General features: G+C 38.3%; 1 protein-coding gene across 7 annotated transcripts in view; it reads right to left on the reverse strand.

The window, feature by feature from the left end:
* Positions 1 to 3,984: 3,984 nt before the first annotated feature.
* The window catches only part of LOC105485364 (tripeptidyl peptidase 2), an 84,707-nt gene continuing 73,880 nt past the window's right edge, over positions 3,985 to 14,811 (reverse strand). For 5 of the 7 annotated variants that reach the window (XR_011614615.1, XM_011747656.2, XM_011747655.2 and 2 more), the window contains 3 exons: positions 9,420 to 9,627; positions 7,481 to 7,600; positions 3,985 to 5,662 (listed from right to left, as the gene is read on the reverse strand). Coding sequence is in view for 5 of the 7 variants with exons in the window: in XM_011747656.2 (XP_011745958.1) it covers positions 5,573 to 5,662; positions 7,481 to 7,600; positions 9,420 to 9,627 (418 nt within the window). In the remaining 2 variants the exon portion in view is untranslated. Of the gene's footprint in view, positions 5,663 to 7,480; positions 7,601 to 9,419; positions 9,628 to 14,811 lie in introns of those variants that run through there. The other 2 variants (XM_071081070.1, XM_011747660.2) reach the window with 2 other exon arrangements.

The following is a 14,811-nucleotide window of genomic DNA, read 5'->3' on the forward strand; positions in this document are numbered from 1 at the left end:
ATAAGATCAGAACCCCCAAAGCAGAAGATAAGTTGTAGGAAGAGGCAGTGTGTCTTCTACATTTGGATGCTATGTGAAAAGCACAGGGTGTCTGCCTGGTGACTTCCAATTATTCTACCCAATTTTACTTGGAGCTGCTTCTCTGTCTCGTGTGAGCAAGGCCAGGAAAGTCACTCAATCTGGAAAACGTTGATTTGTTAGTATGAAGCCCAGTAAGCAAGTCAGTTGATTTCAGCTTAAAAATAGATGTATACATCAATGGAACAGAGTCCAGAAACAGACTCACACATATACGGCTAACTGATATGTGACAAAGATGCCAAGGTAATTCAATGGGAAATTATAGCCTTTTAAATTAGTGATGTTTGAACAAATTGTACACACACACACACGACCTTGACCCTTCTCTCATACTACACACGAACATTAAATTGAAATGGATCACAGACCTAAATATAAGAACTAAAGCTATAACAACTGTAAAACTTCTATAGGCAACATAGGGTAAAACCTTTGTTACCTTAAGTTAGACAAAGATATCTTAGATGTGATACCAAAAGTACAACTTGTAAATGAAAAAAATGCTGAGTTGGTTCTTATGAAAATTAAAAAGTTTTGCTCTTCAAAAGACTATTACACACACTGGGCCAGGTGCGCTGGCATGTGCCTGTAGTATCAGCTCCTCAGAAGGCCGAGGCGGGAGGATCACTTGAATCCAGGAATCTAGCTTGGGCAACATAGCAGAAACACACTGGGAGAAAATATTTGCATCACACACATCTAAAAAACAGCTTGTATCCAAACTCTCACAACTCAAGACAGACAATCAAACAACTGAAAAAATGGGCAAAATATCGGAATAGAAACTTTATCAAAGAAGATATACAAATGTCTAGTAAGTTCATTATTTACTGGAGAAATGCAAATTAAAATGAGATACTGTATCACAACCAGTAGAATGGCCAAAGTTAAAAAGGTGACATCATCAAGTGCTGATGAGGATGTATGAAGCTTGCAACTCTCACACATTGCTAGTAGGAACGTCAAATGGTACAGTCATTTTGAAAATGGTCTGCTAGTTTCTTACAATATAAAAAGAAATATACCATGTCTCAGCAATTTCATTCCTAGATTATCTATACAACATTACTTGAAAAGATATGCCCAAAGACTTGTGAACAAACTTTCACAGCAGCACAGCAGCATTATTCCTAATAGCCTCAAATATAAACAATCCAAACATCCATCAACTGGTGAAGGAACAAAATGTGGTACATCACACAACACAGTATACACAGCAGCAACACGGAATAAACAGATACACCCAAAGTGGCTGAAACTCAAGAACATTACACTAGGCAAAAGAAGACACAAAAAATTAAAAACTGTGATTCCACGTATATGAAATTTCCAGAAAAACTATAGGATTAGCAGTTCACCGGCTGTCTGGGGCTACGGGTGAGAATGGAGACTGGCTACAAACGAGCTTGAGGGAGTTCTTTCAGATGATTCGGAAGTGCTAAAAACCCAGACTGTGCTGATGGCTGCATTCTAGACATTAAACTGCACACTTGAAATGGTTAAAGTTTATCATATGTACATTACACTTGAATAAAGCTGTTAAAAACCCCATGGTTTGTCCCAAATGTTATGCAAATTTTCTTTCAAATCCTAGATCTTTCAAATACATAATGTAGAGGAATCTACTAAGAAAATTAAAGCAATGAAACTCGTTCCTTTAAATCTCTTAAACTTTTCACATTTCCAGGGCAAAGGAATATGATCATATGCTTATTTTGTAAATCAAGTGTCCTTTTAGAATGGCTGAATTGATTACTTATCTTTTTCTTTACATTATTACAGAAGATTTTAAATAGATGAAAGTAGACGAACTGTATATTTTAAATACGTGCAGTTTATTATATGGCAACTATAGCTCAATATTCTGCTAAATAAGTGTATTTCAATTCATGGAAAACCGTGGTTAATCTAAACCATTACTTTCTCTGCTCTCATATTAATTTGAATCAAATCAGACAAATCATTCCTTTTGTAAATTCAGCTTGTATCTATACAAGATACATAATCACAATACTATCACATCTAAAATTTTATATTAACACATTAAAAGATGCAGTGTTCAAATTTCCAATTGTCTCCTAAGTGTCATTACATTTATTTTTAGTTTCAATCAGAACCCAACCAGGTCCAAATTTGATTAATTAGTTATGTCTCTTAAATCTGATCCTCCCTTCATCTTGCTTTTTTTTTTTGTAGAATTTCATACTACTGCATTATGCAGACTGCATCATTAGAGTGTCGTTTAACTTGTTCCTCAATCCTCTGTTGTTTCTGTAAATTTTACATCTTAATGACTCAGGCTTGAAATCATCTAGCCCAAGCCCAACTTAGATCTCCCAAATTCCAGGCAAGTAACACTTACTAGTGAAAATAAATTATTGTAGACAGCTGAGTTTTGAGGTAGCTTAACTTTTAAAACCACACATAAACTGAAATTACAAAATATATTTTCAGTTGCTTTGTATTCTATTTGCATTTTGGGTAAGACCTGGCCGATTCTAGAGTGAATCTGTTTGACATGACTGAGTAAGCAGGCAACCCTAGCTGCACAGTGAAAACCTGACAGCTGGCACTGACACTGGACCTGTAGTTATACATGTTTGTCCTTCGAGAGGACTCGGCTTGAATTCATTACATACTTGCCTGATGTTTGAAATCCTCTCACAAATCAGGGGTTCTAAATGAAACTAAAACAGTACATTTGCAGAACTGAGTGCAGAGATATTTTGCAGCAAAGTGCTGGCAGGCACTGCACCATCACATCCTGACCTGGCTCTCGGTACCAGGAGGGCAGGTGGAAATTCTGCTGATTGGGATGCCCAAGAACCCTTCATGTTAGAGCATCACTTACATCTTCCTCTTCTGGTTTTCAGGATTTTACTTAGTCAGCTACCCTTTCTCAGTTTACCTCCCATGACTACCGATAAATTTTTCTCCCCTTGGTTTACTATGTTAACACAGACTCAGGCTCATGAAGTTCAGTTTCTCACTTTTTCATTCCTCAGAAAATTCTCTCCATTCAAGGTTTTCTCCCCTTCCCCTTTTGGGGAGACAGCAAGGATCCCTCTTACCTATCTCCCTGTGAAGGCTTCTCTGACTTAGATCCTAAAGGGAAAGACAAAGACACATGTATTCTGAATGCTGGGTTGTTGGGAGGACAGAGAAGGAAATACAGTGGAGGCAAAGACTCAGTTAATTCAAATGAAATAATTTTCTAGTTGGAACAGTCACATTGATTCAACACCATGATTTTCTTAAGGAGATTCATGAGGGTCAAGTGATTTGGCTTGTCAGTACTTGAGCCAGGATGAGACAGCAGAGACCCAGGCTGTGGCTTCCAGTCATCCAGTCCCTGCACATTTCATTAGAGCTGGGGGTGGAGAAACGGTTTGAGATTTGTGGTGCCTAAGAGGAGGAGCAGGTGGGGCTCTTCTGGGGTAAAGAGAAGTTCTCCCAGGAAGCAGCCTAACATGAGGAAGGAAAGAAATCCCATGAGATGGCAAAACTCCTCCCAGTAACAATTGGGAACTGCCTCTTCTTATTGGAAAGGGGCCACAGAACTAGTATTGGGCACATACTATGTACTGTCTCTAATGGTTCTTTAAAATGTTATTTTTACCTAGTTTTTTCAATTGTTTTCAGTGGGTGTGCGCAAACATTGGCTACTATGACCAGAAACAGGAAAACTGCTTGACTTTTTGAAGTACCATCCTACTGCTTGTATTATTTTTAATGTAATCACATAGAAACAGTAATGATTTTACTGAGGACATCTTCTGGAGCTTACTTGGGTCCACTTGTCACCACAGAAATGCAGAATGATCCAGACAGGAAACAGGAGCTAACATGGCAGCTTTGTATAACTGCCTCCAGTTACAGGAGTCATAAATGAATAGGCATGGCTCTGTTTCAGTACAACTTTATTTACAAAAACAGGCAGCAGTCCAGTTTGGGTTAAAGGGCCAAACGTTACTGATTCCTGCTGTATGTAGTACTTACCTGAAATAGCAAAACCTGGGTTGTAAAGCAAGGTCTGTAATTTAATTTCCAACAGGTGATCAGCAGTATAACCTTGGGAAGTCATCCTACCTTTACTGGGCTTCTCCATTCTCTTACTGGACTAGACCTATACAAATGGGGACCTGTATGTCTGTGCAGGTGACAGTCTGAGTGTGTGAGAGAGAACATGCATGTAGCTGTTCATGAATGGACTTCAGACCCTACATAGCCCAGAAGTTGTAAACAATATGCTTATACATGTTTATGTTTCTCATAAAGGCTCTAACACTTTCATGAGATACAGCAAAAACAGGAATGACTAGATAGGATTACTGGTAGGCCTTTTGCAGCAGTAAATTTTAAGAGAACAAGATAAAAAAATACATACACACAATTTGCCATTAGATAAGGGATCATAAACTTTTTAATACTACTTGTGTCTGTTTATTTGGTGGAGGAATGACGAGAGATGCACATGTAGTAGCCAAAGATAAAAATAATAAAAAAGTTAATCACACAAGAATTGGAAATATATTCAAATAATTGTAAGCCTATAAGAAACACTGTAAAATAGATTACCTTATGTTTAATTTTTTGTCTATGTATTTAATGTATTACTTGTTACAACCCCAAATTTTATTTATGAAAAATTAAGACCAACTTTAAGAAGCTTCAATATTCACTTTTATTATTTATAAAAAAAAAAAATTAAGGTACCAGAGTGCATATGGTGTACTGTGATCTTGGTTTTGCAAATTTATTCACGTGTTTTACATTATTTCAATTTTAATAAACATATCATATGTGTATCTTTACAATACCTGATAAAGATTCAGCTGTCTGGCACTTACACATGTATTCATAGAGTTCATTCTGATGCTCTGAACTTCTAGAGGATGTGAAAATGACTTGCCTATAATTACCCCAAGATGAAGCAATTGCCACTCATTTGTGCTGGTTCTATTTTTTCCCCTTAACTCAATGTAAACATTTGCCAAAAAGAAAAAAAAAAAAATCTGGAAATGAAGTTCTGTTAATTTTTAGTCCAATAAATAATTTTAGCTACGCTTAATGTAGCTTTTTTAAGGCCTTCATACAATTGAAAAAAATTAAAGTTGAGCATGTTAAAACCCTGTTCATTTATAAAATAAAAAATAGAACTTTACAGGTTTGCAGTTAAAAGTTACCCTCCAAAACCTATCATGCATGTCATAAGCTGCAACCCAACTCGAAGTCCTCTGTGCTGGCAGGCAGGGCACATCCCCGTGCCAGCAATGTGAGGCATTAAGAAAACATCATGATGTCAGAGGTCTAGATTTACATGTATTAAGCCACACGTCAGTGAATTCTCTGATAAATACACGTCATTTTAATAATCAGTATTGGATAGTGGATGAAAACATGCATTAGACTAAAAATGCCACAAATTTGTTTTTATATCCATTCACTATAAAACTTCCTTTTTTTAAAATTTAAAGTCTTGTTTCCTATTTTAGAATACGCAATAATCGGGAGGATACATGATGGGGAGCCAGTTTTCAGTAAAAGATGCACAATGGGTCCATCCAAGTAACTTCATCAGCTACAACAAAATACAATAATATATTATTATAAAGGAAGTGACAGATTTTTAAGCTCAGTATTTAGAATAAATTCTGTATTAAATATTTAGTAACAGTAAGGTAGTAGCATACAGAATCTTCCTTGCACCAACCGTCACCCACCCACTGATCTTTCTTCCCACCAACCAACTTTTCTTACTGTCAACCAACTTTCCTACCAACCAACCTATTCTTCTCATCATTGTCTCTACCAACTGTCCTTTTCCCTCTTTCCTATTAACCTGTCTTCCCTTCTTCCTTCCAACTTACTTGGTCCTTTCCTTCCTACCAACCTAACTTCCTTTCATTCATTTTTTTCTGAGTAACTATCATGTCAAACACTGGGAAAACAGCATGGAACAAATTCACCTCCGACTTTCAGGAAAAACAAATAATAAGCAAATTAATAAATGAATAAACAAGTAATAAGATATTTATCAAGTGTACAGTAGACATAATATTTGATACAATATAAACTAACTGGGGAGTTAGATGGTTAAGAAAGAATCTCTATGGAGGTGACACTTAAGTGGAGTTTGAATGACAAGAAGAAATTTGTGTGAAAATCTGGGAAAGACATTCCATCTAGCCGGAGTAGTTAGTGCTGAGGTCCTTTGGTAGGAAAAGGTGTGGCTGTTTCTGCTAAGCAGAGATGCTGGTGTGGCAGAAGCAGAGTTTATATGGGCAAGTGTGATATGAAATAAGTCTGGAGAGGTAGGTAGGGGCCTTATGGACCACAGGGGAGAGTTCGGATTTTATTCCAAATGTGATGGAGATTCAACAGCAGGTGTCAAAAGACATCTTTTCCAGCTGCTGTGTGGAGAATAGGCAGCGGGAGCGGGGCAGAGTGGAGGGCACACAAGTTAAGAAACACTCCCTGATGTGAACGTCGGCAGGGATCACTGGCTTTACAAACCTAAGCGCTCACGGATCCGATTCCACATGATGAGAACCACATTAGACATATCAACACCTGGCTCCAGAAAGAGTTCTCTTAATCTAGTCAAAGATCTGGAGGAGCTCATTTAAAATGTCCTGCAATTTGGACTGACTGGTGAAGGTAAACAAAAAGCTCTAAGAGTAAATATGAATATATCTTACTCTAATTATCAAACATTTTCAGAGGAACCTACTGGTCAGTTTTACATCCAAAGCGTACCTTACATATAAGGTATAATTAACCTGGACTTGCCCCTTAGCTGAATCTGCCACCACCAAACTCCCCTGCCTTAACGTATCCTTTAGGCATAAACCAATTATGCAAGTACAAAGACGAGGTCAGACTAAACTGACTTCTGTAGAATTCAGCTAATTTTTTTTACTTGACAACTAACTTGTGCAGAAAGTTCAACTACAGAATTTCTCTGCACATAATATGATACATGGTAAAATAATTTTAAAAATGCCTACCACCTCAAATGAAGAATAAAATCAAATATAAACTCCAGAAGTTCAACCATTTTAGAGTTGAGGCAACGTGCATTTAAAAGGAATTGTTTCCTTCATAAAGAAAAACTGGCTTCCACTTTTACAAAATTCAAAATGCATTTGCCCTTGCTGAAAACATTTGAGGCTAGTATCAGTTTTTTGGATAGCAGTGAAAAGTGTTTTTAAAATTTAAATAGCTTATTGACTGTCTCTCATGTATTTATTCTATAGTTCACATTATGCTAATTAGTGTAATAACTGGTCACAATAAAACCATGATTTCTATATCACAGTCCTAATCCTTTCTAGTTATCTTGTCACTATGCAATATCAAAGTGATGCTTAACAGTGACATTTTAAGTATCACTTACTTGAATACAATTTTTCCAGTTTTCTTTTGTTGGTTTTTCTTCCACAAGTTTAGTTGCAAATTTAAGGCCTCTCCCATACATTTTATTTACTAATGCATGTTTATATGCAAATGTCAAAACCTACAATGTAAAACATGATAAAGCTTGTTTATAAAATAATTTACATTTTAAGGCATTAGTTTTAACAATAAAATTAAGGCTTTAACAGAAGTGTAGCTTTTGAAATGAATATGGTATATCGAGTACATTTTTAAACACTTTAAAAAAGATAAGTAGTGTCTTCAAAAGAGCTGAGTATTCCACAGAATGAACCATTTGTTTTTTAGGAAGAAAACTAACACGAGAAATTATTAGCTGTGGAAATCCACTTAAAAATACCTTTTCATGCATAAGAAACCAGAGCTAACATAAATAATTACAAAGACGCAAATCAGGATAGAAATACAAAATGCAGAGTCAGTATAAACTGCCAAAATTGCAAATGAGGATAGCAGTCAAAAAACAAGTATTAGATTATATAAGCATGGATTCTTTGGTACAAGTTTTTACCTGTAATTACTGCATCTGTCAAATATACTTATAATCATTTATATATATTTTTGGTCTCTACTTTGGAATGTGGAGAATGTACTCAAAGAAAATCCTATGACACTGATTTGTATTCTAAAGTATTTAACAATCGTTGCCATAAACACAGTAAACAGGTAATAGAATGCATGACCCCTAATATAGTAGTAGTATTGCAAAAATAGAATGATCTAAAACAATTTTATTATGATGTTCATCAAGTGTTTGTCAATCTCTGTTAGATTCCTCAAAGACAAAAACCAGGTTCTTATTCATCTTTATGTTTCCAGTGGTAAGCAGTGTTTGGCACATAGCAGGCCTTCAATAACTGTTCCCTTGTTTGTTCGCAGTAACAGCAAATATTGTTGGGGACACTGCATGTACTTGACACTCACTCATCACAGCCTAAGGCAGGTCATGCAGATAAGAAACTAAGGTATCACAATTTAGTAAGTTGCCTAAGGTCACATATAAAAGTGGTAGAGACAGGAGCCAAACTCAAGGGGTTTAATTTCAGATTCAAATTCCTGACCTCTGCTGCAATACTGGCTCTTTCAGTTTCCCAAATATAACTGAGTACCTTCTATAAATGCACAACCGTACTGTGCTGGAAAAATCTGAAGCATATAAGAATTTTCTTCCCACTTCCAGGGTCCTTTACTGCAAATTACCAGTTAATTCTGAGAACAAGCATCTGTCTACTAAAACAAAACGATGGTCTGTGATAAGTGAAGGGAATCCTACTGACTCCATTTACTTTATTTTCTTTATTTTCACAGGAAAAGAAGATTAATGACTTGTATAATCTCTATTGTAAGAATTATAGTAGAGACCTAAAAGAAATTAACAATGTTTTTGTAACCAAAATCCAAAAAAGTTCATCAACAATGCTTTTCCGAATTGGGTTTTAAAACTGATTAGCTACAAATCAAGATGATAATTATTTAGAAGTTCAAGAGTTTTGAGGAAAATAAGTAACATCTAAACTAACCAGTATGCCCCCTCAACCTGCCCCCAATCTCCTATCACCAACAAATTAGCATATAAATAGAGAAGGGTAGGCCTGAAGGCATTTTCTAGAAGACTGTCTTAATTTAGCTACATACATAACTGGTTTAACTAAAAGCCTACTACATATATTCTCAAACTTTTTAAAATTATCATGGTTTAACAGCCAGTTTGCAGGCCCATAAAATAATGTTTTTTAAAAAAAGGTGAGACAAACACGAAGTACTATGCTAAACATGTCATATTCAGAGCCCAGCTTAACTCTTTCCATTTACCTCCTTCCTCTTGTAACCAGCAATGCGGCACAGAGAGGTCTGTGAAGTAACCCCGAGAACTTTGCCAAAACAAGAAGCAGAAAGGTTACCTTATTGTCAAACAGATCAGTCCATTTAGTAGTTTCCCAAAATGTTTCTGCCAGAGAATCCAAAGGACTTTCTCCTTCTTCCTCTTTTCCTTCTGCATCAGTGGAAATGGCTCCATCTTGAGCCTGGGTGTGAAGAAGATGGTCTGCCAGGGCACAACCTTTCCTACAAAGGGCATCTACGAGGGTGGATTTTTGTTTGTCCATGTCACTGTACAGCAAATTAAAAAATATTTCAGATATCAGTAAACTGTCTTTAAAAGTAAATTTTTATCTGAACTTAAATTTATGTATTCTTTTGCTTAAGATTTATAATGCAGAAATAGTGTATATCCAGGTACATATGCTTGTATTGTACATCAAATAAGATGCCTTATTAGTAAACATCAAATGAGCTACTATATTACACATATAGATTAAATGAGTTAGGGTAGCTGCACCTTGTTGAAACAGAATGCCAGAAGCAACAGAGTTGAAAGGTTAATCACTATTCTAAATTCTTTTAGCTATATAACTCTTAATGAGGTCAATGTCTTGTGAGTTTTCAGATTTCTTACAGACAGCAATCATTATGTATTTGTCTATGTGTAAACACAGAGGTCATGTCTTAACACTTTCAGTTCATGACTAGGACAACCAAAGATAATGCTTTACTCTGAATGTGCCAGCAACTGTCTCAGCATTTTAACACGTTAATTCATTCACATTCAAACCATTCTGAGTAAGAGAGACTATTAATCACTGCCACGTTGCAAAGGAGGAAACTCAGGCCCAAAGAGACTATGCTATTTGTTCAAGGTCCTCCACTTAGGAAGTGGCAGATCCAGGATTCTAAGCTTAGCAGTAGAAATCGGTAATCTGTGCTCTTAATCACTATGGCACACTGCCTTGATCCAGGGCAGGCATCTTTGTTTTCTTCAATGCATTCCAAGTGCCTAGGATAATGCCCGGCACAGAATGGAAACTCAATGAATCATTGCTGAATGAAATACAACCACCACCTACACTCCAGGGGAAAGTGTTCGTCTCTAGAATGTATGCTTATTTGAGGCATTCTGTCCAACTCATGTCAGATACACGTGAAAAAAATGTGGACTAGAAGTACTGAGAAAATGATGATGAGGCACTTAGCTGTGGAACAAACTAACGGCTAAGAGTGACTCTGAAAGACTCAGAGTGAAACGTGTAGCATGTGAAACCTGCCGGGACTATACCATCAATAAGGATCTGCAGTAGGAAAGGCAGCCATCAGCCCAAAAACTTGACAGCTCAAGGGCTCACCCACATTAATCTGTGCACCAAAGAGTCCTGTTAATCTAAGAGGCCGCATGGCAGGGAACATGAATGCTAAGTACCACGGAAAATGCTGTTGCTGAAACATTGCCGGAGACTGGGGTATTCTCAGAGGTTCAACGCCCATTTGATCCGGTACCTTGAAAGTGAGCAGGGAGGCAACGTGGATAGTAGAGCAGCTGAGAAATTCCTTCAGACTGGCAGAGTTCATCAAAGAGGACAATTACCAACCCCAATACATTTGCAATGTAAATGAAACTATGCCTAAAAGATCCCTCAGTGCTTCTCAGCACAGCATTTCAAAGCTTTAAGAACCAACTTTCACTCCCTTTTTGTGGAGATGTTTCTGGGTACTGCTTGTATACAGTGGAATTAAGAAGAAAAGGATTTACAAGTAGACTTTTGGGGCTTCCAAGCTGTGGGGCATCTGCATGGCTTGTCATCGCCTGACCCACCCTCCTTCCCCTCCTCCACTCTTAGATGCCAAGTGCCATCCTTAAATGTCTTCTCAGCAGTCCTTTGTTTATGCCTTCCAACAACCCAAGGTGTCAGGCACAACTACTATCCTGATTTTGTGAAGCAGAAAAGGGGCTTGGAACAGCAATGGGTTGACAAGGCAGGTTTCCACACCCAGGCCAATGCTTGTAGAAGATCGATCAGGGTGGTGGGTAAAAGTTAGAGGGAAAGATGGAAACCTTCTTGGAAGGCCGGGGGGTTTTGCAAAAGCTTTGAAAGAGGATTTGGTTGAAGGCAGCCAAATTCTCTTGTCTGGAGCCTGAGAACAAAGGGCAGATAACAATGGAATGTAAAGAAACTTATCAGATAAATTTGTTTACTCCTGTCTCCAAAAACCAACCTTTGATCATTCACTCTACTTGGGGGTCGACAATGTTTATTACCCACAGATTGTGTTTGCTCCAAGCTTTTGTCATTAAATCTGTGCTAAATAAATGTGAACATCGCTGGCTTAGGGGGACTGCTATCTCTCTTCGGCCCCTAGTGCTGGCAGACCCCTAGCCCGCTCTTTCACTGGATACCTGTGCCTGAGTACTCCTTTCCTTTCATCCGTCACTCAGTCAGAGTCTGCAGGACAGACTTGGCAGGTGGTGCCCCGTGTGAGGAACGCCGCAATGGATCACAATGGAACCCTCAAAAATGAAGGTGAAGAGACTGCGCAGTCAGTAAGTCACTGGTGCCCGCTTGGGATTTCCAAGTTCGAGGGAATTGTTCAGGCTAGGGTTTCATCATGGGGCAACAGTTATCAGCTCAACAGCAACAGTATATAAAACTATTGAAACAGCTGCTTAAAGCTAGTGGAGCCTCGTTTTCACAGGCTCAATTAAGGGACCTAATGCAAACTGTTGTTTCCCATAACCCATGGTTCCTGGAAGAATGTACGCTAGACATAGAGCTCTGGGAACAAGTCGGGAGAAATCCTAAACATCATGCACAAGGTCAACAGGTCCCAGTAACATCTCTAAGGTTACAGGCCTTAGTTAGGGCTGCTTTGGTCCCACTGTACACAGAAGAGCCTACAAAGGGAAGGGAGGAGGAGCCATCATCTACCTTACCACCTCCTCCTTCTCCCTCAGCCCTGCTGTTACAGGGCAAAAATAACAAAGACAGAATGGAGGTTTTGCCTGAGCTCCCTCCTCCAATAAACTGGAGAAAAGACAAGGAATATGCTATAGCTATGGGACCCTGTCTTAGGCAAGTGGCATTAGAAGGGGAGCTCTTGGCCTGCCTGGTAATGCAAAATCGACAAGGCAATTAGGTGTATGAACCGTTAGTTTTAATGCTTAAAAAGACATAAGGAAAAGCATAAAAAAACAAAAACAAAACAAAACAAAAAACAGAGCTGCTAGCCCATTTACAAGAGGGTTGAGGTCACTCTGCAGATCTCTAATACTGTTATTAGAGATCCACTGTTACTCCTCCCCTACCCCTGACGAGGTTCTCTCAAAATCTTATTTGGGTAGAACAGTGACCTTTAAAGGGAGAGAAATTACAAAGAGCCCATGAATCAGCTGAGGAACCATTAAAAGCCAGCCATATACAACCGTCAAACAGCACTTGGAATTCGCCTATTTCTGTCATTCCCAGAAAGTCTGGCAAATGGAGACTTTTGCATGACTTATGGGCTATCAATGCTAATTTGCAAGCTATGAGGCCCCTTCAACAGGGCCTCCCTTCCCCAGCGGCGATTCCTATAGATTGGCCTATAGTCTTATTGACTTTATTGACTTAAAAGACTGCTTTTATACTATTCCCCTTGCAGAATAGGACAGAGAAAAATTTGTGTTTACAATAGCAGTTATCAATAGAGGCCAGCTCGCCAATTTCATTGGAAAGTACTTCCTCAAGGAATATTGTGTCAGTATCAGGTACATCAGGCTTTGCTCCCCAGTAGAAAAGACTTGCCTAATTGCAAGATTATTAATTTTATGGATGATATTTTACTAGCAGCTCCAACAGAGCCAGTACTTTTAAGTTTATATGCCTCTGTCGAAAAGAATACATAGTTAAGAGGTTTAATCATAGCACTTGAAAAAGTACAATTGTCTTCTCCTTGGAAATATCTTGGATACATTCTAACTTACCGGTAAGACCTTAAAAAGTTAAATTAAATACTAACAACTTACACACCTTAAATGATTATCAGAAATTACTAGGCGATATTAACTGGCTTCGCTCCACCTTGCGCATAACTACTGATACATTACAAAACCTGCTTTCTATCCTAAAGGGCAATACAGCCCTAGACTCTCCCAGGTATTTAACTCCTGCAGCAAAAAGGGAAATTGAGGAAATACAGCATGCTATTTTTCAGAGGCAACTGGATCACAAAGACCCACAATATTCAATATTCAGTTCAATTGTTTGTTTTTCCTACTAAGCATTCCCCAACAGGATTAAATAGGACAGATGTCCCCAGGGCTATGCTTCCCAAAATGGGTTTTTTGCTCACACACCGGAACTAAAACTCTATCTCCCTATATCCAACTAGTTAGTAAAGTCGTCTATTTAGGCTGCAGATGATGCCATCAGTTGCTAGGTTATGACCTTGATGTCATCAGAATTCCTTTAAGTAAAAAGCAATTCGAGGCAGTCTTGCCCTTATCTCTAGACCTGCAAATAGTACTCTCTGATTATACAGGCCATATAGAGCATGCCCTTCCTGCTGATAAACTACTTCAGTTCTTATCTTGTACTCCTGTAGTTATGCCTACAAAAGTGGTTCACCCTCACCATACCTAATGCTTTAATGCTTTTTACTGACGGCTCTGGTAAAAAATGGGAAAGTGGCTATTTGGTGGAGACTGCGCAATTCCCTCATTCGTTCTGGATTTAATAACACTCAGAGAGCTGAGGTTGGAGCCTTAATATTGGCCCTGGAGACCTTTTCTGCTCAGCCTATCAATATTGTTAGTGACTCTGTTTACTCTGTTTGTTTATTGCAAAACCTTGAAACAGCCCTCATTAAGTCCACTCTTGAGCCCACCCTGTGTGTAGTTTTTCTTTGATCTCAGCAACTGGTGGATCAACGTACACATCCTAGTTTTATTACACACATTTGGGCCCACAGCTCACTGCCTGGCCCCCTAGCTTATGGCAATGATCAAGCAGACCTGCAGATTATGATGTCACTGCTTGACCTAGCCACCCATTCGCATCAACGTTTCCACCAAAATTGAAGAAAATTATCTAACCAATTTCAACTTACCCAAAGACTAAACACATTATCCTGCAATGCACAAACTGCCAGCTCACAGGCATGTCCGCTCCTTTAACAGGTGTTAACCCTAAAGAACTAGATCCTAATCAGCTATGGCAAACTGATGTTACACACGTCCCTAAATTCAGAAAACTAAGATATGTACATGTATCTGTTGATACCAATTCTCACCTAATCAGCACACATGCTCTTCCTGGAAAGTCTGCCTAATATGTTATTAAACATCTTCTTTTAACTTTTGCATTTATGGAGTGGCCCACAAAAATTAAAACTGATAATGGTCCAGCTTATGCCAGCTCAACATTTCAGCAATTTTGTCACACGTGGAGCATCCAATATTCCACAGGCATCCCTTACAACCCCCAA

Source organism: Macaca nemestrina, chromosome 16 (genome assembly GCF_043159975.1).
Source record: "Macaca nemestrina isolate mMacNem1 chromosome 16, mMacNem.hap1, whole genome shotgun sequence".
NCBI classification, from domain to species: domain Eukaryota; kingdom Metazoa; phylum Chordata; class Mammalia; order Primates; family Cercopithecidae; genus Macaca; species Macaca nemestrina.